Consider the following 24,098-nt stretch of genomic DNA (forward strand, 5'->3'; position numbering starts at 1 on the left):
GAGTTGCGTTTGCGTGCTTCTAGTAAACACAGAAACTGGAGAACGGCGGCGGTCTGTCGAATCAGCTTTGACCGCGACTCTGGAAGACTTGAGTTCAGCTTTTCTCTGAGAAAAGAACAAAGAACGGCACTGAAGTCATTCTGAAGAAGGGAAGATGTGTTCGAGTTTAGCCGACCGGATACGGCGAATGTTTAATCTGTCAGCTCTGCTTCCCCTTCGTTGCTCTGGTTGGTGTAGCGCTATCCTATCGCGTGCAGAGGGAGTTTGACTGACAGCCGTTTATCTAACCTGACTATAAATTGCAGCCAAACTATGAAAAAAACCTGTGACTTAAGTCCGGAAAATACGGGACTTCAAATCCCACCTGTAAAATAGTGGGATTGTCCCCGGATCCGATGAGATATCTGGGATTGGCCCAGACGAGCTCTCGGAACGATTCCTCGTCTCCTCGCTCGACGGTTTTGCGCAGCTTCGCCGTCAGATCTTGAGTGCGTGGACTCCTGAAGTCATTGGCCTTCTCCACATTCACAGCCTCTGCACTCAGCAACCACTCTGCACAAAAACACATGATTCAATTATCATCAATTATATCATTACTGGATGAATCAGTGTTTTTGAACAAATCTCTTGAGTGAATGATTCAATGACTCACTCATAGAGTCTTCACTCGTTTCATTACTGGATGAATCAGTGTTTTTGAACAAATCTCTTGAGTGAATGATTCAATGACTCACTCATAGAGTCTTCACTCGTTTCATTACTGGATGAATCAGTGTTTTTGAACAAATCTCTTGAGTGAATGATTCAATGACTCACTCATAGAGTCTTCACTCGTTTCATTACTGGATGAATCAGCGTTTTTGAACAAATCTCTTGAGTGAATGATTCAATGACTCACTCAGAGTCTTCACTCATTTCATTACTGGATGAATCAGTGTTTTTGAACAAATCTCTTGAGTGAATGATTCAATGACTCACTCATAGAGTCTTCACTCGTTCCATTACTGGATGAATCAGCGTTTTTGAACAAATCTCTTGAGTGAATGATTCAATGACTCACTCATAGAGTCTTCACTCGTTTCATTACTGGATGAATCAGTGTTTTTGAACAAATCTCTTGAGTGAATGATTCAATGACTCACTCATAGAGTCTTCACTCGTTCCATTACTGGATGAATCAGCGTTTTTGAACAAATCTCTTGAGTGAATGATTCAATGACTCACTCATAGAGTCTTCACTCGTTTCATTACTGGATGAATCAGTGTTTTTGAACAAATCTCTTGAGTGAATGATTCAATGACTCACTCATAGAGTCTTCACTCGTTCCATTACTGGATGAATCAGCGTTTTTGAACAAATCTCTTGAGTGAATGATTCAATGACTCACTCATAGAGTCTTCACTCGTTCCATTACTGGATGAATCAGTGTTTTTGAACAAATCTCTTGAGTGAATGATTCAATGACTCACTCATAGAGTCTTCACTCGTTTCATTACTGGATGAATCAGTGTTTTTGAACAAATCTCTTGAGTGAATGATTCAATGACTCACTCATAGAGTCTTCACTCGTTCCATTACTGGATGAATCAGCGTTTTTGAACAAATCTCTTGAGTGAATGATTCAATGACTCACTCATAGAGTCTTCACTCGTTTCATTACTGGATGAATCAGTGTTTTTGAACAAATCTCTTGAGTGAATGATTCAATGACTCACTCATAGAGTCTTCACTCGTTCCATTACTGGATGAATCAGTGTTTTTGAACAAATCTCTTGAGTGAATGATTCAATGACTCACTCATAGAGTCTTCACTCGTTTCATTACTGGATGAATCAGTGTTTTTGAACAAATCTCTTGAGTGAATGATTCAATGACTCACTCATAGAGTCTTCACTCGTTCCATTACTGGATGAATCAGTGTTTTTGAACAAATCTCTTGAGTGAATGATTCAATGACTCACTCGGAGTCTTCACTCGTTCCATTACTGGATGAATCAGCGTTTTTGAACAAATCTCTTGAGTGAATGATTCAATGACTCACTCATAGAGTCTTCACTCGTTTCATTACTGGATGAATCAGTGTTTTTGAACAAATCTCTTGAGTGAATGATTCAATGACTCACTCATAGAGTCTTCACTCGTTCCATTACTGGATGAATCAGTGTTTTTGAACAAATCTCTTGAGTGAATGATTCAATGACTCACTCAGAGTCTTCACTCGTTCCATTACTGGATGAATCAGCGTTTTTGAACAAATCTCTTGAGTGAATGATTCAATGACTCACTCATAGAGTCTTCACTCGTTTCATTACTGGATGAATCAGTGTTTTTGAACAAATCTCTTGATTGAAAGATTCAATGACTCACTCAGAGTCTTCACTCATTTCATTACTGGATGAATCAGCGTTTTTGAACAAATCTCTTGAGTGAATGATTCAATGACTCACTCATAGAGTCTTCACTCGTTTCATTACTGGATGAATCAGTGTTTTTGAACAAATCTCTTGATTGAAAGATTCAATGACTCACTCAGAGTCTTCACTCATTTCATTACTGGATGAATCAGTGTTTTTGAACAAATCTCTTGACTCCCTCATAAAGAATCTGTTGAGTGAATGACTCAGTGACTCTAATGTGAAGCGGTCGGCTCACCATTGATGGACACAGCTCCGGGTTTCTCTGGAGAGGGTGTGTGTGGTGACGCGCCTCCTTCACAAACACCTTTAGCAAAGTTCTCAGCGTCTTCTTTCCTAGCGAAGGCTTTAAATCGAGCGCCTTTCAGCTTCATCACAGCCTTCAGTGCGTTCGTCTTATTGAAGTACACATGAGGCGAGCCTGAAATTGATCACAGCATCAACACCGGTTATTAGCTTTATTACGACAAGTCAAATTTCAAGCCGAACACTTTCACATTTCTCAGTAAAACATATCAAAACCCTACAATACAGCCTGACTTTAATGTATCAGCTAACCTGAACTAGCAAGCAAAGTTATAAACACTAGTTATAATCAAACAGCATTTAAAGGCACAATATGTAAGATTTTTGGATGAAAATGTCCAAAAGCCACTAGAACAGTGTTATATATTGTGTTGACCTGCGAATTATTCCAAATTTTTCCAAGAATGTTTAAATCCAAAGAAATCATACATTTTAACCAGGACATGGCCCGTGTGTGTGTGTGTGTGTGTGTCACCTATCAGTGACATCATCATCCGCGCGTTCCCCTCCGGTGTTATTGTGTAGTAACCATGGCAACACTAGTGCCGCTTCTAGTTGCATAAACTTAGCCACTATGCTAAGACTGTGTCTTAAGCACTAATTTGTCCAACTAGCAATCAGTCTTACTTTTCTAATTCAAACTGAACTGATCTACCATTTTATGTCACTGATTTTAAAAAGTTAGGACCAGTCTTAAAGAAAAAAATTAGATGACTTATTTTAAAGACTAGTCTAAGTGTTTTATGCAACCGGCCTGATGTGTTTTATTAGACTCTGTTTGGATCATTGATGGACAGAAACTAATGACTGTTCTCCAGCTCAACACAGTTAGTCTTATTGTTTAAATCTGCTGTTGTTGATTTACCGCTCAGAGTGCCGTGTTTTACCGCCTAAGATGATCTCGCTCACTGCAGTGTCAACAAATGGCTCAGAGTAGCATTATAACATCACTTTAACACACACACGTGTGTGAGATGATCAAACAGCGCTTCGTTACACACACACACACAGACATGCGGAAGAAGCGGAAGCGCTCGCAGAATAAAAGCTCCGCCCACTCAAGAGACACGCCTTTGTTTTGAGTAAGAGACAAAAAATTACATACTGTGCCTTTAAATAATTAACATGCAGAATAAAGGGGCGGAGCCTGGTTGAGTTAGTTAGTTGTGTGTTGAAACTACCGGTTATAGTGAGAGGCGGGGCATTTCCCAAACACCAATCACAACACACTGCTCCAGTCGACCAATCAGAGCACAGTGTGCTTTCCAAAAGGAGGGGCTTCATAGATAGAGGAACAAAACAGAGATACTAGGCGTTTCTCAATGTCAAGGAAGGATCCTCGGAAGCCAGCATTCTAAGGATGCTACGTCATCGACATCCGACGAAGGACTGCTCCAATGTCGAGGATCCTCGGAATTTCAACCAAGGTCTGAGTTCTTCATTCGAAAAATATGTCATATACAGGAAAGGATGCATATGAGTAGCCTTCGCGCACTTCGCGTTCTCAAATCACCCACAATCCTATGCGCGCAGCTTCGCTATCTTCAGATGTTCCCGGAGTCGGAGCCTGAACGGGGCAAATATGCTTGTATCGGGGTTTGTAGATGGGAAGGAAGGAGGCGGGAACCGGCGAACGTTCAACAACTTTCGAATAAATAATAAACAAACCGAAAGTAACACGGGGAAAACCCTCACGGGCGACTGCCCGCACACACATAATAAACCATAAACAAACCATAACGTAAACTCCTGGCCAAGTCCTTCCACGCTCCTCCAATTATACTCCATCACTCTGCCGTGAGCCGAGACCGGTGTGGCGGCGATCAGGTGCCGCTCATCATCACTTCACCGGCCCGCTCTCACGGTCCCTCACCTCGCTGATTGCCACAATGCTTTTATTTACGTTACCAAACATTTGTTATAACCGTAGTAAATATACGTAAAGTTTAACGTTTAAATGCCGGTACAAATTACTACTGTATTGATATAAAAATATATACAAATAACGTTACACATAATGTTATTGATGGCCAACGGACCTTTTCACTGACGCAATGACGTGCACTTGCTAGCCTGTTCCATTAACGTGTTCTCCGAATGCTAAAGAGGAGCTAGCCTAGCCCCTGCAGGAAGTGACTTCGAAGGATCAGTCCTTCCAAGGAAGCATCCTTGACATTGAGAAACACCTACTGACAGACTGGGAAGAGAGGAGCCGCAAAAATGGAGAATATGAGGAAATAATCAACATTCAAGCAGGAAAACCTGCTCTAGTGGAGCCAGAAAACATACCAAGGCATAGAAATGTGATTTAAAGGGATAGTTCCCCAATAATGAGCCTGATGTTGATCTGCTGACCCCCAGGGCATCAACATGTAGGTGTGTGTGTTTCTTCAGGAGAACACAGATGAAGATGTTTAACTCAGCCGTTTTAACTTAGAGAGCACACACACACACACCCTGCTGCTCCTGACGACACACTGATGTCTGAAGATACGAACCGATCGGTTTCTGAAAGAAACACGACAGTATTTGTGTTATTTTTACCTCATATCAGACGAATCTCATCTAGTGTTCCCATCCGCTATTACTGCCGTCTGATGAGGTCACACTGGGGCGATCATAGATAGATATTACGTAGATGCCTCATTAGGCTGATCCGCAGGCACTAATGAGGCGTCTACGTAATATCTATCTATGATCGGTTCGTGTCTTAAGACATCAGTGTGTCGTCACGAGCAGCAGGGTGTGTGTGTAAATCCAGTGTTCGGCATTTTGCGTACGTGAGTTTTTGTTGTAGATGTCTATAAAAAATTTTTAAAAAATTGTGTACTGTGCTAATTAATTGAGATTTCTTACAGCTCTTACAGGTTGTTGGCCTTGTCTGTTCCGTTGCTTCTATTACTCTCCCCTTTTTTGTAAGTCGCTTTGGATAAAAGCATCTGCTAAATGATTAAATGTAAATGTAAATGTGTGTTCTCTAAGCATGTTTGTTTCGCTCTCATAGAGTTGTTCCCCATTCACATCATTATATGACCGACACACAGCAACGGCTGAGTTAAAAATCTTCATCTGTGTTCTCCTGAAGAAACACACACACCTACATGTTGATGCCCTGGGGTCAGCAGATCAACATCAGGCTCATTATTGGGGAACTATCCCTTTGAGAATGATGAATAAACACAGACCATCGTCCAGCGAAGGGTCGTCCGGCTGAGGACACACGCCGTAATAAACCGATGGACTGTCTGGGGATTGAGCATCGTGATTGGCTTCCTCTCCGTTCTCTCTCTCGCTGATTGGCTGCTGAGGCTCTTCCACGTGATGTGAACTCCCAGAATGCACCACGGTCTCATCACTGCCGCCCAGAAGACTTCGAGCCAGCTTCTTCTCGAAGATGCTCCGAGTTGTGGCTGTTATCGGCCCACATTTGAGGCCAGCGCTGATGATCTGCTCCCTCAGCTGATCTGGGGTCAGAGTCTGCAGCCGCTTCAGAACCGCCTCCATAGGGTCACGACCTTTGACCCTGAATGTGATGGAGTTTTAATATTGTGACTGATATAAACAACAACCAAGTCTCTCATATGTCACGATTAAAGGGACAGTTCACCCAAAAATGAAAATTACCCCATGATGTCAGACATAGCGCAACAAAGTGTAACTTGCGTGACAATTTTATGACGGAAGAATGCACTTTTATGATGGATGGATGCACTTTTATGACGGATAGATGCACTTTTATGACGGAAGAATGCACTTTTATGACGGAAGAATGCACTTTTATGACGGAAGAATGCACTTTTATGACGGATAGATGCACTTTTATGACGGAAGAATGCACTTTTATGACGGATGGATGCACTTTTATGACGGAAGAATGCACTTTTATGATGGATAGATGCACTTTTATGACGGATAGATGCACTTTTATGACGGAAGAATGCACTTTTATGACGGATAGATGCACTTTTATGACGGAAGAATGCACTTTTATGACGGAAGAATGCACTTTTATGACGGATGGTTGCACTTTTATGACGGATAGATGCACTTTTATGACGGAAGAATGCACTTTTATGACGGAAGAATGCACTTTTATGACGGATGGTTGCACTTTTATGACGGATAGATGCACTTTTATGACGGAAGAATGCACTTTTATGACGGAAGAATGCACTTATATGACGGATGGATGCACTTATATAACGGATAGATGCACTTTTATGACGGAAGAATGCACTTATATAACGGATAGATGCACTTTTATGACGGAAGAATGCACTTTTATGACGGATAGATGCACTTTTATGACGGATGGATGCACTTTTATGACGGATAGATGCACTTTTATGACGGAAGAATGCACTTTTATGACGGATAGATGCACTTTTATGACGGATAGATGCACTTTTATGACGGAAGAATGCACTTTTATGACGGATAGATGCACTTTTATGACGGATAGATGCACTTTTATGACGGAAGAATGCACTTTTATGACGGAAGAATGCACTTTTATGACGGAAGAATGCACTTTTATGACGGATAGATGCACTTTTATGACGGAAGAATGCACTTTTATGACGGATAGATGCACTTTTATGACGGAAGAATGCACTTTTATGACGGAAGAATGCACTTTTATGACGGATGGATGCACTTTTATGACGGATAGATGCACTTTTATGACGGAAGAATGCACTTTTATGACGGAAGAATGCACTTTTATGACGGAAGAATGCACTTTTATGACGGAAGAATGCACTTTTATGATGGATAGATGCACTTTTATGACGGATAGATGCACTTTTATAACGGAAGAATGCACTTTTATGACGGATAGATGCACTTTTATGACGGATAGATGCACTTTTATGACGGAAGAATGCACTTTTATGACGGAAGAATGCACTTTTATGACGGAAGAATGCACTTTTATGACGGATAGATGCACTTTTATGACGGATGGATGCACTTTTATGACGGAAGAATGCACTTTTATGATGGATAGATGCACTTTTATGACGGATAGATGCACTTTTATGACGGAAGAATGCACTTTTATGACGGATAGATGCACTTTTATGACGGAAGAATGCACTTTTATGACGGATAGATGCACTTTTATGACGGATGGATGCACTTTTATGACGGAAGAATGCACTTTTATGATGGATAGATGCACTTTTATGACGGATAGATGCACTTTTATGACGGAAGAATGCACTTTTATGACGGAAGAATGCACTTTTATGACGGAAGAATGCACTTTTATGACGGATAGATGCACTTTTATGACGGAAGAATGCACTTTTATGACGGATAGATGCACTTTTATGACGGATAGATGCACTTTTATGACGGAAGAATGCACTTTTATGACGGATGGATGCACTTTTATGACGGAAGAATGCACTTTTATGATGGATAGATGCACTTTTATGACGGATAGATGCACTTTTATGATGGAAGAATGCACTTTTATGACGGATAGATGCACTTTTATGACGGAAGAATGCACTTTTATGACGGAAGAATGCACTTTTATGACGGATGGTTGCACTTTTATGACGGATAGATGCACTTTTATGACGGAAGAATGCACTTTTATGACGGAAGAATGCACTTTTATGACGGATGGTTGCACTTTTATGACGGATAGATGCACTTTTATGACGGAAGAATGCACTTTTATGACGGAAGAATGCACTTATATGACGGATGGATGCACTTATATAACGGATAGATGCACTTTTATGACGGAAGAATGCACTTATATAACGGATAGATGCACTTTTATGACGGAAGAATGCACTTTTATGACGGATAGATGCACTTTTATGACGGATGGATGCACTTTTATGACGGATAGATGCACTTTTATGACGGAAGAATGCACTTTTATGACGGATAGATGCACTTTTATGACGGATAGATGCACTTTTATGACGGAAGAATGCACTTTTATGACGGATAGATGCACTTTTATGACGGATAGATGCACTTTTATGACGGAAGAATGCACTTTTATGACGGATAGATGCACTTTTATGACGGAAGAATGCACTTTTATGACGGAAGAATGCACTTTTATGACGGATGGTTGCACTTTTATGACGGATAGATGCACTTTTATGACGGAAGAATGCACTTTTATGACGGAAGAATGCACTTTTATGACGGAAGAATGCACTTATATAACGGATAGATGCACTTTTATGACGGAAGAATGCACTTTTATGACGGAAGAATGCACTTTTATGACGGATAGATGCACTTTTATGACGGATAGATGCACTTTTATGACGGAAGAATGCACTTTTATGACGGATAGATGCACTTTTATGACGGAAGAATGCACTTTTATGACGGAAGAATGCACTTTTATGACGGATGGTTGCACTTTTATGACGGATAGATGCACTTTTATGACGGAAGAATGCACTTTTATGACGGAAGAATGCACTTTTATGACGGAAGAATGCACTTATATAACGGATAGATGCACTTTTATGACGGAAGAATGCACTTTTATGACGGATAGATGCACTTTTATGACGGATGGATGCACTTTTATGACGGATAGATGCACTTTTATGACGGAAGAATGCACTTTTATGACGGATAGATGCACTTTTATGACGGATAGATGCACTTTTATGACGGAAGAATGCACTTTTATGACGGATAGATGCACTTTTATGACGGATAGATGCACTTTTATGACGGAAGAATGCACTTTTATGACGGATAGATGCACTTTTATGACGGAAGAATGCACTTTTATGACGGAAGAATGCACTTTTATGACGGATGGTTGCACTTTTATGACGGATAGATGCACTTTTATGACGGAAGAATGCACTTTTATGACGGAAGAATGCACTTTTATGACGGATAGATGCACTTTTATGACGGAAGAATGCACTTATATGACGGAAGAATGCACTTTTATGACGGATAGATGCACTTTTATGACGGATAGATGCACTTTTATGACGGATAGATGCACTTTTATGACGGAAGAATGCACTTTTATGACGGAAGAATGCACTTTTATGACGGATAGATGCACTTTTATGACGGATAGATGCACTTTTATGACGGATAGATGCACTTTTATGACGGAAGAATGCACTTTTATGACGGAAGAATGCACTTTTATGACGGATAGATGCACTTTTATGACGGAAGAATGCACTTATATAACGGATAGATGCACTTTTATGACGGAAGAATGCACTTTTATGACGGAAGAATGCACTTTTATGACGGATAGATGCACTTTTATGACGGAAGAATGCACTTATATAACGGATAGATGCACTTTTATGACGGAAGAATGCACTTTTATGACGGATAGATGCACTTTTATGACGGATGGATGCACTTTTATGACGGATAGATGCACTTTTATGACGGATAGATGCACTTTTATGACGGAAGAATGCACTTTTATGACGGATGGATGCACTTTTATGACGGATGGATGCACTTTTATGACGGATGGATGCACTTATATAACGGATAGATGCACTTTTATGACGGATAGATGCACTTATATAACGGATAGATGCACTTTTATGACGGATGGATGCACTTTTTTGACGGATGATGCAGTTTTATGACGGATGGATGCACTTTTATGACGGATAGATGCACTTTTATGACGGATGGATGCACTTTTTTGACGGATGGATGCACTTTTATGACGGATGGATGCACTTTTATGACAGATGGATGCACTTTTATGACGGATGGATGCACTTTTATGACGGATAGATGCACTTTTATGACGGATAGATGCACTTTTATGACGGATGGATGCACATGTATGACGGATGGATGCACTTTTATGACGGATGGATGCACTTTTATGACGGATAGATGCACTTTTATGACGGATGGATGCACATGTATGATGGATAGATGCACATGTATGATGGATAGATGCACTTTTATGACGGATAGATGCACTTTTATGACGGAAGAATGCACTTTTATGACGGATGGATGCACTTTTATGATGGATGGTTGCACTTTTATGACGGATGGATGCACTTTTATGACGGATGGATGCACTTTCATGACGGATGGATGCACTTTTATGATGGATGGATGCACTTTTATGATGGACGGATGCACTTTTATGACGGATAGATGCACTTTTATGACGGACGGATGCACTTTTATGACAGATGGATGCACTTTTATGACAGATGGATGCACTTTTATGACAGATAGATGCACTTTTATGACCGATAGATGCACTTTTATGACAGATGGATGCACTTTTATGACCGATAGATGCACTTTTATAATGGATAGAAGCACTTCTATGGACTTACATTCATTCCCTGCCATTATAAAGCTTGGAAGACCCAGGACTTTAATTTAACTCTGTGTTCGTCATTAAGCATAATGTCACACACAACAAGGATGGCTTTAAGGAGAGTAAATCATGGGCTAATTTTAATTTTTGAGTGAACTATCACTTAAAAATGAGTTAAACTTCACAATAGCCTCAATAACCGAGTGAACTTCCCATGAGTCACTGAACTTGAACGTTTTAATAAAACAAACAGGCCTGAATGCGCATGCCATACAACTTTACACCACCGTATACGTGTAATAAACATTAAACAACACTTAAAAATACTCACCAGTCTATTTTCGACCACTGACACACACAATCGTCTGATATTAATCCAGGACTCGAGCAGAACCAAATGTACGTCACTGACAGTAAAGTCCATCCGCGTCCACAAAACTGGACTAGCTCATCTAGACGAGCACAAAGCCTTCCGAACCTCAAACAATGGCTGATAATTATACAGAACAATCTTCGCGTGTTTTATTTGACAGACTGACGTGAAGAGAGACGCTCCTGAGGGGAGACGCGCAAGGCGGCTCACTGCGCATGCGCCAGTGTTACTTGCGGGAATCACTGCGTACGCGCGCCCTCTGCTGTTACTGGCGGGAATCACTGGGCACGCGCGCCCTCCGCTGTTACTGGCGGGAATCACTGGGCACGCGCGCCCTCTGCTGTTACTGGCGGGAATCACTGCAACCCTCTCTGGGACTAATTATGAAATATTTAAGACAATTATTTTCCCCCAAAAAAATTATTTTATTTTTTTAACATCTGAGCCTTTGAGAAATTATAATAGAAAAGAACCTTTTGGTAAATTAAATTTGGCCAACTGTCTGAAAGCTCACACTTACTAAGACCTTATTTGATGATGCCACTAAAATGTCAAGCACGCGGCAAACAGATTTTAATAGAGGATTAAACAACTGTTTCACGAGTAAATACATAAACAACATACATATAAATAATAAATACAATATATTAGTCTAATATCAAGAGCAGATAAATGTTAAAAATCTAAAGATTTGACAGATATGATAATTCTCATTGAGCTCTTTAAATAAAATTAATACTCTTGATGAAATCAAAGCCATAAATGCAGATGCTTCAGCTTATTGTTACTTTTCCTGATTAATGTCTGAACTCTTCATTTATTCTTTGCTTTTAACTGGTTTAATGTTTATTATTATGAACTGAACTGTAAATGTTGTTCTGAATAAATGACTGAGATTATGCTCGTTTAATGACGTCATTTATGTAAATATCTGCTTCTGTGATGATCATGTGACAGTAGGTGGCGCTGTGACATCATAAACCACCGCTACGTTACAGTTCCTCACATTTTACATGAGTAATATCATTCATAATCCGCTGTTTATTTATTTATTGCATTTGATATTATACTTGTCATCTTTAAAACGTTTTCTTTAAAAATCAGTTTAAGAAAAGGAAATTAAAATGTAAAATAATTATCTACATATAAAGAAACTTATCCAGATGTCTTTTTAATTTCAGTATCTGGCATCTATTAGTATTTTAATAACAAACCAGAATAAATAAATAAATAAATAAATAAATAAATAAATAAATAAATAATAGTAATCTATCTATCGATGATTTACAAAAAATAATTATGTATATGATAACTATAATATCTATAATAACTATATATATATATATATATATATATATATATATATATATATATATATATATATATATATATATATATATATATATATATATATATATAATTATTAGTTACTGCCGGTTAGCGTCTTAAGGGGGCGGGGCTATTAAAAATATTAATTTGCGGAGAAAATCTGTAGCCAATGAAAAGCGTGAGCGCAGAATATGTTAATGAGCTCTTGACAGCTGTGAGACTGAGCTCGCGAGGAGAAAAGGAACCGTTAACTCTCTAAAACTGACAGGATTTTATCATGGATGCCACATTTCCTTCATTAAAAACGGCTGTCGGTGGCGTGTGTCGTTAAGTGTGCGGTTTCCCTCGACTTTCGATGTGTTTGCGGTGAAGGAGTCGTTAATAATGTTCCGTTTGTTCTCGCTGGCGGCGGCGGAGCGCGGGAGACAGAAGCAGCGGCTCGAGCTCAGTCTGGCGGGAATCTGCGAGCTCGAGCTGCTCAAGCGGCGGCACGAGGCGTTGATCATCAGCGCGCTCGCGCTCCACACGCCCGAACCGGGACCGGGACCGGAGCACGCGCGCGCGCGCCCGCACGACGACTCGAACCCGACGGTAAGGCTTCTCACGGCTATCTTTATCACTTGTAAAAACTTTTAAAACTCTGGAACTGTTGGTTTGTTTTTTACATTTCAAAATAGAATTTAACTACAACAAGAAAAACAGACCGAGGTAGTAAGAGGAACCAAACAAACAAATAAATAAATAAAAATAAATAAATAAATAAAAACTATTAAAAAAATTTACTATTAAAAACCTGAAACTAGTTGGTTAATCCGTTTAATTAATTAAATGCGCGAGGAAGATTTTTTACATAACGAATCTTCACATAAAGCACACTTGTTTATTAGTTTTTGTTTTTTAATAGTTTTCTCCTACACTGAAAAACGTTTTCGCACAGAAATTTCACAAATGAAAAGTAGAAAGACTATTTATATTTTAATAATATGATATATTTTGCCTCTAAAACACACTCCAGAAATGCTGTTTTTTGTTTTGTTTCAACGGTCAAATGAACAAACCGAGCCGTTGGGTTTTCATTTGATTTTAAAATTTTAAACTAAACTAACGGTTGCGTTTGACCATAGGCCTATTTGACCGTTAACACAGCCTTCAGTTTTTAGAGTGTAAGTTAGCTAATGTTATATTTACAACTTAGAAATATTATGTTTTAATGTTATGAGTTTATGTTATGATCAATAGCGAAATTGATTTGCCCCTCAGACTAAAGTTTGTAGTGTATCATGAGCAGAATATAATAATGAAGGCCATATTCCTCAGAGAAACATTCATTTTTCATCAGTGATTTATTGTCCCACTGACTGACATGGTTTGGATTTATTGATTTTATAGATTTATTAATTTAAGCCACAGAAAGGGTTTATCTTTCACAGGACTTGAAAGATATCCATCCATCTCCAACCCTAATCCTTCTTTAATAATCATTACAATAAGTTCTATTTACATTAGTTAATTAACGCATGTATTAATCTTAGTTCTTGTTAATTTAAACATTTACTAATGTCCATTATTAAAGTCAAAAGTCGTATCTGTTAATATTAATGGACCTGAGTCGACATAAGGATACTGTAACCAATATTATTATTTAATTTGATTTAGACCTTGTTATCGGTTTTCTTCCCGGTATATTGTTTTGCATTCCTGGACTTTAGTTTGTGACCAGATTGACCTGATGGTGTTTAATGAGGGTTCTGGATCTGAAGACAACACACACACACACACACACACACACACACACTTAAACACTCACACAATCAGTGTTTATTCTTGGCACCAGTGCTGACAGCAATCTGACACAAAACAACAGCAGGAAGCACTTCACACACTACCCTCATTTCATCTGTGTGTGTGTGTGTGTGTGTGTGTGTTGTACAAACACAAGTGTGTGTGCGCTGGTGGTCTCCCGCTCTGATTGGCTGTAATTAACGGGCTCGTCTTTCTCCTGCCGCTTCAGAAGCTAGTGAAGAAATAATTGCAGCGTTCAAAGGAGTCGAGTGTGTGTGAATAACTGATGAGAAGAAAAGGTTCAATTGCAGTGGAGCTTCTCTAGTTGTGATCCATGTTTGATCAGCTTTATTTCTACAGCTCCAGATCCTAGTCAGAAACTGAAGACAATAGAGTCATTATTCAGGTCAGGTTTGTTCTCATCTGATAGTGTCAGTGCCGTCAGATTAATACGTTATTTTAAACACCGTGACTAACACTACTTTTAAACTTGAAGAACATTTGAATAATGGAAGAACACCAAGATCTGTCTGGGTGTGTCTGAATCCGCCAGGAAGACTCTAGGGCTGAATCATTCACTCCACACAAACGCAGAGAAAGCAGCTGTTCACGTACTTAATGCTCAAAAAAGTATTGAGCTAAAGTCCGTTAAGTTCAATAACTGTAAAATTCATCAGTTGTGCAAACATACACCAATCAGGCATAACACTGATGATCTCTTCATCACGGCTCCTGTTAGTGGGTGGGATATATTAGGCAGCAAGTGAACATTTCATCCTCAGAGTTGATGTGTGTGAAGCAGGAGAAATGGGAATGAGAAATTGTGACGGCTAGACGACTGGGTCAGAGCATCTCCAGAACTGCAGCTCTTGTGGGCTGTTCCCGGTCTGCAGTGGTCAGTATCTATCAAAAGTGCTCCAAGGAAGGACCAGCGGAGAACCGGCCACAGGGTCATGGGCGGCCAAGGCTCATTGATGACCGTGGGGAGCGAAGGCTGGCCCGTGGGGTCCGATCAAACAGACGAGCTACTGGAGCTCAAACTGCTCCAGAAGTTAATGCTGCTTCTGATAGAAAGCTGTCAGAATACACAGAGCAGCTCAGTTTGAGGCGTATGGACCAGTCAGGGTGACCTCTGACCCCTGACCCCGCCGAAAGCACCAACAGTGGCACGTGAGCATCAGAACTGGACCACGGAGCAATGGAAGAAGGTGGCCTGGTCTGAGGAATCACGTGTTCTTCTACATCACGTGGATGGCCGGGTGTGTGTGTGTGTGTGTGTGTGTGTCTTACCTGAGGAACACATGGCCCCAGGATGCACTATGGGAAGAAGGCGAGCCGGCGGAGGCAGTGTGATGCTTTGGCCAATGTTCTGCTGGGAAACCTTGGGTCCTCCATCCATGTGGATGTTCCTTTGACACGCTCCACCTACCTAAGCATTGCTGAGACCATGTTCAGCCTTTGATGGAAACGGTATTCTGGTGGCTGTGGCTCTTCCAGCAGGATAATGCTCCTGACACAAAGCACAAATGCTTCAGGAATGGTTTGAGGAGCACAACAACCAGTTTGAGGCGTCGACTCGGCCTCCAGATTCCCCAGATCTCAATCCAATCGAGCATCTGTGGGATGAGCTGAACAAACAAGTCTGCACTTACAGGACTTAAAGGATCTGCTGCTAACATCTTAATAATAATAATTTTTACATTTATGTAATGCTTTTCAAGGCCCTCAAAGCGCTTTACACTGAAAGGGGAGAATCTCTAACCACCACTGTGCAGCATCCACCTGGATGGTGCGACGGCAGCCATATTGCAACAGAATGCTCACCACACACCAGCTGATTGGTGGAGAGGAGACCGACTGATGAAGGCAATCAACATACACTCCCCTAAAGGATTATTAGGAACACACACTAATGCTGTGTTTGACCCTTTCTCCTTCAGAACTGCCTTAATTCTCTGTGGCATTGATCAACAAGCTGCTGAAAGCATTCTTTAGAAATGTCGGCCCATATTGATAGGAGAGCATCTTGCAGTTGATGGAGATTTGTGGGATGCACATCCAGGGCACGAAGCTCCCGTTCCACCACATCCCAAAGATGCTCTATTGGGTTGAGATCTGGGGACTGTGGCGGCCATTTTAGTTCAGTCAACTCATTGTCATGTTCAAGAAACCAATCTGAAATGATTGGAGCTTTGTGACATGGTGCATTATCCTGCTGGAAGTAGCCATCAGAGGATGGGCACATGGTGGTCATAAAGGGATGGACATGGTCAGAAACAATGCTCAGGTAGGCCGTGGCATTTAAACGATGCCCAGTTGGCACTAAGGGGCCTAAAGTGTGCCAAGAAAACATCCCCCACACCATTACACCACCACCACCAGCCTGCACAGTGGGAACAAGGCATGATGATTCAATGTCCTCGTGTAAAGCGATCAATGGGAATAATTGATCGTGAAATGCGTCCATTGGATTGATTGAATGTCATGCGGCGTGCTGTTTCCATGGCGACGAGTGTTCGCTTCATCCGGTTACGCTAACAGCCTTAGTGTGTGATCTTATTTGGGGACCCAGGAGCCATTAGAAAACACACACACACACACACACACACACACACACACACACAGCCCCTAAACCTACCCATCACAGGAAACATTCTGCATTTTTTACTTTCTCATAAAAACTCCTCCTGTGTGATTTATAAGCCTTTTGTAAAGTGGGGCCATGGGTAATGTCCTCATATTTCACCCTCTCCTGTAATACCTGTGTCATACCCATGGCATTACACACATTTGGGTCCTCATATGTCTCTCACACACACACACACACACACACACACACACACACACACACACACTGCTGACATCTGACCTGTAAACACTTCCCCCAAAACACACACACACACACACACACACACACACACACACACACACACACACAGTCGTCAGCTGTCGCCCACACTCCTGCACTGATTGGGTCTGCGTGTGTTGTTGTCATTAATCAGTGTGTCTCTTAAAGGTCCCATAGCTTGACATTTTAATTTGATGAGGTTTTTCACCATTTAAATGAGTTCCCCTAGCCTGAATGTTTCTTAAGAACACCTAAACTAGTCTTGTCATGCTAGTCTTGATGTTCAGGGTGTGTTGTGATGAAGTTGTGTTACTGTAAATGACATCCTAAGCCTCTTAGGGCATTCTGGTCCAAGCGGCTGTGGATCGTCACGGAGCATTAGACCCGGAACATTCCCAGAATCCCAAACAGCCAGAATCTGAGTTGAATTATCCTGTGCAGACGCTCACATGAGCTCTCAGACGACCCAGAATGCTTTGGGATAATGGAGTATAGGGCTCTGCAATATATCAAAATTATTGAGTATGGATGTAAGTATGAATGAGTATGATTATGTGAGTCAGAATGTAAACTGGGCAGCAGATGAGACGCACAATTAGCCGACATTAACCCAAAACTGACTGAATTAAAACGCCACAGCCCATACTGTTTTCTTCTTTTTAATTATTAGAATATAGACATTAAGAGAATAAATTGTTATACAAGTACTTTTACTTTTAATACTAAAAGTACTAGTAGGATTGTCGTTGTAGTACTTCTACTTTTACTAAAGTAAATTTGGCTCTGGTTACTTGTACTTTCACTTAAGTGCTGAGATTGTCCTTCCTCCACCACTGGTAAAGACTATTAAACACTGAAAATGGAAAACAGTTTAAATATCCACAATACATTAACAAAACAACCAAAAACAATAAAAGCAATGGACTTTTAAATAGTTCTTATTTTAAAGGGTATCTTCAGCGATTAGCATATGGCTTTGTATCAGTAGAAACCCTGGAGTATATTCAAATGATTGTGCTTTCCCCCTCATATCCCCCTGAGAGGAGAGATTTATGCATTTTATTTCTAGAAAAATTCCTCCTATGATGCAAATTTACGATTTTTGCATCATAGGAGGAATGTTTGCCCAAAGGCTAAAGACTACAGCCAGCAGAGGGAGCCATTTCCTCATGTTTTGAACCCGCTCATCAGGGATGGAGATCACACTCACAGCTCAGCTCAGCTCAGGCACTCATTTAAACGGAGATATGCTGAGCAATGTAAGTCTTTTAACTTCTCAAATTAATTTCTATGAAAGTTAAGCTTGTAAAGGCATGTGCTGAAACGCGCCAGACTGAACTCGCGTTGTGAATGTATGCGGCGAGTGTAGTCGCGATTACCTCAGCTCTCATCACTCCTGCAGTCAGTGCTCAGTGCTGTGATACTCGCGCGGCGACTCACTCATTATATTGAACACACACGTTCAGTTTTTAATTGTAGTGTCTTCTCTAACTCAGTCACAGTAATCAAGTTGGTGGCGTTGGGGAACGGCACAGGGCAGCGAAGCATTCTGGGAATTGTAGTCTTTCATCCCCATGGGACAAAAATACATTTTCTGTCTTTCCTCAGTCTGGAAGGCACCAAATTCAAAAATAATTTCACATTTCTACTGCATTGATGACCCAGTTTAAATACAGATTCATCTTCCCAGCGCTGAAGGAGCCCTTTAAATAACAAAGATCAATTAAAATAACAAAAATAATCGTCCACCCCTAGTTCAGGAGTTGTTTTTACCAGGATGCTCTTGATGTTCAGTTTTAGGTTGATATAACTATATGATACCAAGTCAAGCAAAGGGTTTTTGGAATTTAAATATTGGCAATTGTGATTGGCTGAAGGTCGTGTAGGGGCTCTGTGTAATGTGTAGGGCTGTGTATCGATTCAGATGTTCCAATTTGATTCGATTCTCGATTCGATTTTGGATTTTGATTCGATTTCGATTCACAAGCCTTCAAATCGATTCGATTTCGATTCTCAATTCAATTTTGAATTTCGATTCGATTTCGATTCTCAATTCAATTTTGAATTTCGATTCGATTTCGATTCACAAGCCCTCAAATCGATTTGATTTAGATTCACAAGCCCTCAAATCAATTTGATTTCGATTCACAAGCCCTCAGATCGATTCGATGCTCAATTTGATTTTGGATTTCGATTCGATTTCGATTCACAAGCCCTCAAATCGATTCGATTTCGATTCACAAGCCCTCAAATCAATTCGATTTTCGATTCTCAATTCAATTTTGGATTTCGATTTCGATTTACAAGCCCTCAAATCGATTCGATTTCGATTCACAAGCCCTCAAATCGATTCGATTTCGATTCACAAGCCCTCAAATCGATTCGATTTTCGATTCTCAATTCAATTTTGGATTTCGATTCGATTTCGATTTACAAGCCCTCAAATCGATTTGATTTCGATTCACAAGCCCTCAAATCGATTCGATTTCGATTCACAAGCCCTCAAATCGATTCGATTTCGATTCACAAGCCCTCAAATCGATTCGATTTCGATTCACAAGCCCTCAAATCGATTCGATTCTCAATTTGATTTTGGATTTCGATTCGATTTCGATTCACAAGCCCTCAAATCGATTCGATTTCGATTCACAAGCCCTAAAAAATCGATTCGATTTCGATTCTCAATTCAATTTTGAATTTCGATTCGATTTCGATTCACAAGCCCTCAAATCGATTTGATTTCGATTCACAAGCCCTCAAATCGATTCGATTTCGATTCACAAGCCCTCAAATCGATTCGATTTCGATTCACAAGCCCTCAAATCGATTCGATGCTCAATTTGATTTTGGATTTCGATTCGATTTCGATTCACAAGCCCTCAAATCGATTCGATTTCGATTCACAAGCCCTCAAATCGATTCGATTTCGATTCACAAGCCCTCAAATCGATTCGATTTCGATTCACAAGCCCTCAAATCGATTCGATTTCGATTCACAAGCCCTCAAATCGATTCGATTCTCAATTTGATTTTGGATTTCGATTCGATTTCGATTCACAAGCCCTCAAATCGATTTGATTTCGATTCACAAGCCCTCAAATCGATTCGATTTTGATTCGCAAGCCCTCAAATCGATTTGATTTCGATTCACAAGCCCTCAAATCGATTCGATTCTCAATTTGATTTTGGATTTCGATTCGATTTCAATTCACAAGCCCTCAAATCGATTCGATTTCGATTCTCAATTCAATTTTGGATTTCGATTCGATTTCGATTCACAAGCCCTCAAATCGATTCGATTTCGATTCACAAGCCCTCAAATCGATTCGATTTCGATTCACAAGCCCTCAAATCGATTCGATTTTTCGATTCACAAGCCCTAAAATCGATTCGATTTCGATTCTCGATTCGATTCTCGATTCGATTTTGGATTTCGATTCGATTTTGGATTCTCGATTCAACTCAAATGAATATAGATTTAATACAAATATAGGTATTTATGAAAAAGAACAGTGAACATAAATGGGTAATTAAAAAGAAATGAAGAGCCACAAACCTGTATATTAAACTTTATTTTAGGTACACCTGAGTACATTAAAACAGAACGCATCTCTATATTTCAAATCCATACAATTGTTAAAATACAATTTTGATGCAACTTTATTCTAAATAAAATTATCTGAGAAGTATTTTATGGATGTTTTGATATATTTATTCTAAAACAAAAAGGATATTGGGTGATTTTTTTAGCAATTTTCAGTACACGACAAGCTTTTCTTGCGATTTTGCCGCTGGTCATGGGGATTTACTTTTCATACGTGAGAAACGCGTTCATTATTTGTTTACAGTCTATGGTTAATTCCTGGACACGAGTAGTTGACAACAATAGGCTACCTTAACGTGCTGACTTACTGTAAGTTGACTGTGGACTAACTATTATTTGAGGAAATCTGTTTATATTATAAGCTATTAGGGTTTGCATTATTGATCCTGCGCTGTATATGGACTATCATTTGAAAATGTCTTCATGCTTAAGTGACTGCTCAAGTTTGATCCTAATGCAAGGCAAGCATTCGCGTGTGTGTGATCTATTTTTAGCGGTTGTGTGCTCGGCTATGTGTGTGTGTTGTCACATCAAATGGTTTCGCAGATTTTTAGTATTACTACAGCATTTCACCTCAGCTTTATAAAAGGCGACAACGCACCGGAAGCTGCCATTTAAACACTGAATGGATGAATGATGTGCGCCTCTTGCTTCTTTCTAACATCGCTCAAGGCAAATGGGTGACATCTAGTGGAGAAGACTAGTAATTAGAGTTACGTTAATCTCATGTTCAATGTTAGCGGAAATAAATATGGAAAAAAATTGTTTCGTGGCCTTTGTGAATCGATTCTGATTCAACCAGATTTATAAAAATGATTAATCGAAAAATCGTTTTTTTTTTTTTTTCAGTCCTGGTAATGTGTTTTATTTTCTATGTGTGTGTGTGTGTGTGTGTTTCAGGAAGCCTCGTGGAGTCTGATGAAGCTCCTGCAGCATCAGGTTGGAGAGCTGAAGATGGACGAGACTCTTCCTGATGCTGGAGACACTCGACCCGGCTCAGGTACGAATGACACCCAAGATGCTCTCTAATGCTGGATCTCTTTATGGAGCGACGCTTTGTGCACTGGAGCGCAGTCATGCTGGGACACAAACTGATTCCACAAAGATGGGAGCGTGAAATTGTCCAAAATGTCTTGGTGAAGCATTAAGAGTTCCTTTCACTGGAACTAAGGGGCCAACCCCTAAAAAACAACCCCAACCCATAATCCCCCCTCCACCAAACTTTACACATGGCACAATGCAGTCAGGCGAGTCCCGTTCTCCTGGCGACGGCCAAACCCAGACTCGTCCATGGGATTGTCAGACTGAAGCGTGATTGGTCGCTCAGAGAACACGTCTCACTGCTCTAGAGTTCAGTGGCGGCTGCTTTACTCCACTGCATCCCACGCTTTGCATTGCTCTTGGTGATGTAAGGCTTGGATGAGCTGCTCGGCCATGGAAACCCATTCCATGAAGCTCTCTCCGCTGTTCTTGAGCTCATCTGAAGGCCACAGAAGTCTGGAGGTCTGGAGCTGTTGACTCTGCAGAAAGTTTGGCCAACACAATATTAGGAAGGTGCTCATAATGTTATGCCTGATTAGTAAGCATACACACACTATGACCACCTGCCTAATTAAGACTTTAGCAGTAGATCCTTAAAGTCCTGGCAGGGCGCATTACCCTGCTAAAAGAGCTGCTTCCACAAGGGTACGCATCCCTTTGAACAGTGTTTAGGTAGGTGGCAGGTAGGGCTGTCGAAATGAATCGTTTTTTCCGATGCAGACGAAGACGATTCGGTATCGGTTCAGTAATAGACCATAAGCGGTTATAATGTTATTGACGTCACGTATAATGGTATTTGTCACTTCTGTGCTTTGTCGCGGTAGCACACAATCGCAGAGCGAGGCCAGACGCGAGTGAGAGGAATTAAAAATGCTCCAACTATAACAGTCGACATCTGGGCACCTTTCAGCTTTTATGAACAACCTGTTAAGCATGACCTGGAGAACACACACACACACACACGCATGCACACACATGTTTTTTTTTGTGACGTGGGGACATTCCATAGGCTTAATGGTTTTTATACTGTACAAACCGTATTTTCTATCCCCCTGCAATGCCCCTAAACCTACCCATCACACACACACACACACACACACACACACACTGCCCCTATACCCATCACACACACACACACACACACACACACACACTGCCCCTATACCCATCACACACACACACACACACACACACACACTGCCCCTATACCCATCACACACACACACACACAGCCCCTAAACCTACCCATCACACACGCACACACACACACACTGCCCCTAAACCTACCCATCACACACACACACACACACACTGCCCCTAAACCTACCCATCACACACCCACACACACACACACACACACTGCCCCTAAACCTACCCATCACACACACACACACACACACACACTGCCCCTAAACCTACCCATCACACACACACACACACACACACACTGCCCCTAAACCTACCCATCACACACCCACACACACACACACACACACTGCCCCTAAACCTACCCATCACACACACACACACACACACACACTGCCCCTAAACCTACCCATCAAAACGATTTAATTTACTCTTGGAAAAACGGATATAAATCCGATCTTCAATTCCCACACTATATGCAGATATAGCCGTTCACGTCACCAAAATCAATGAATATGAGCTGCGGTTAATTGATCATCAGATATGAGCAGATTTGATCATCAGCTGAACGATAAGAGCGAGCGCAGACACACACTGGTCAGATCTTTCAGTTTCTGCACTTCTGATGAAGATGATCGTGTGTTGAGCACCTACGACTTTACTCTCAGTTAAAATTTAATTTGCGGTAGTTTGCGATGTGTATAATGCATTGGCTTAATGAAGAGACACTCTGTGGCGAAGCGCTGTCATATCTGGCTTATTACGCGGCTCTGTGAAATACTTGATTCTGATTGGTCAATCGCGCATTCCAGCGGTACGTTATTCCCAGATAACACACACCGCTCATCTGGGCACTGCGAGTTATCTGGACCGGTTCTACTTCTGTGCTTAACGCTGGCGCCATCTTGTCGCGTTACAATAGAAG

General features: G+C 40.7%; 2 protein-coding genes across 3 annotated transcripts in view; one reads left to right on the top strand and one right to left on the bottom strand.

Annotated features, from left to right (window-relative positions):
* Nucleotides 1-11,641, bottom strand: part of LOC137061970 (ankyrin repeat and LEM domain-containing protein 2) — a 30,447-nt gene extending 18,806 nt beyond the window's left edge. For both annotated transcript variants that reach the window (XM_067432702.1, XM_067432701.1), the window contains exons 1-4: nucleotides 11,382-11,641; nucleotides 5,907-6,244; nucleotides 2,654-2,836; nucleotides 365-552 (exon numbers count right to left, since the gene is read on the bottom strand). In XM_067432702.1, the coding sequence (XP_067288803.1) occupies nucleotides 365-552; nucleotides 2,654-2,836; nucleotides 5,907-6,225 (690 nt within the window). In that variant the 5' untranslated portion in view covers nucleotides 6,226-6,244; nucleotides 11,382-11,641. The remainder of the gene's footprint in view (nucleotides 1-364; nucleotides 553-2,653; nucleotides 2,837-5,906; nucleotides 6,245-11,381) is intronic.
* A 1,321-nt stretch (nucleotides 11,642-12,962) lies between these two features.
* The window catches only part of dact3a (dishevelled-binding antagonist of beta-catenin 3a), a 15,412-nt gene continuing 4,276 nt past the window's right edge, over nucleotides 12,963-24,098 (top strand). Inside the window, exons 1-2 of the mRNA XM_067433753.1 lie at nucleotides 12,963-13,343; nucleotides 21,887-21,986. Of these exons, the coding sequence (XP_067289854.1) occupies nucleotides 13,137-13,343; nucleotides 21,887-21,986 (307 nt within the window). The 5' untranslated portion in view covers nucleotides 12,963-13,136. The remainder of the gene's footprint in view (nucleotides 13,344-21,886; nucleotides 21,987-24,098) is intronic.

This window comes from Pseudorasbora parva, chromosome 23 (assembly GCF_024679245.1).
Source record: "Pseudorasbora parva isolate DD20220531a chromosome 23, ASM2467924v1, whole genome shotgun sequence".
In the NCBI taxonomy this organism is placed as follows: Eukaryota; Metazoa; Chordata; class Actinopteri; order Cypriniformes; family Gobionidae; genus Pseudorasbora; species Pseudorasbora parva.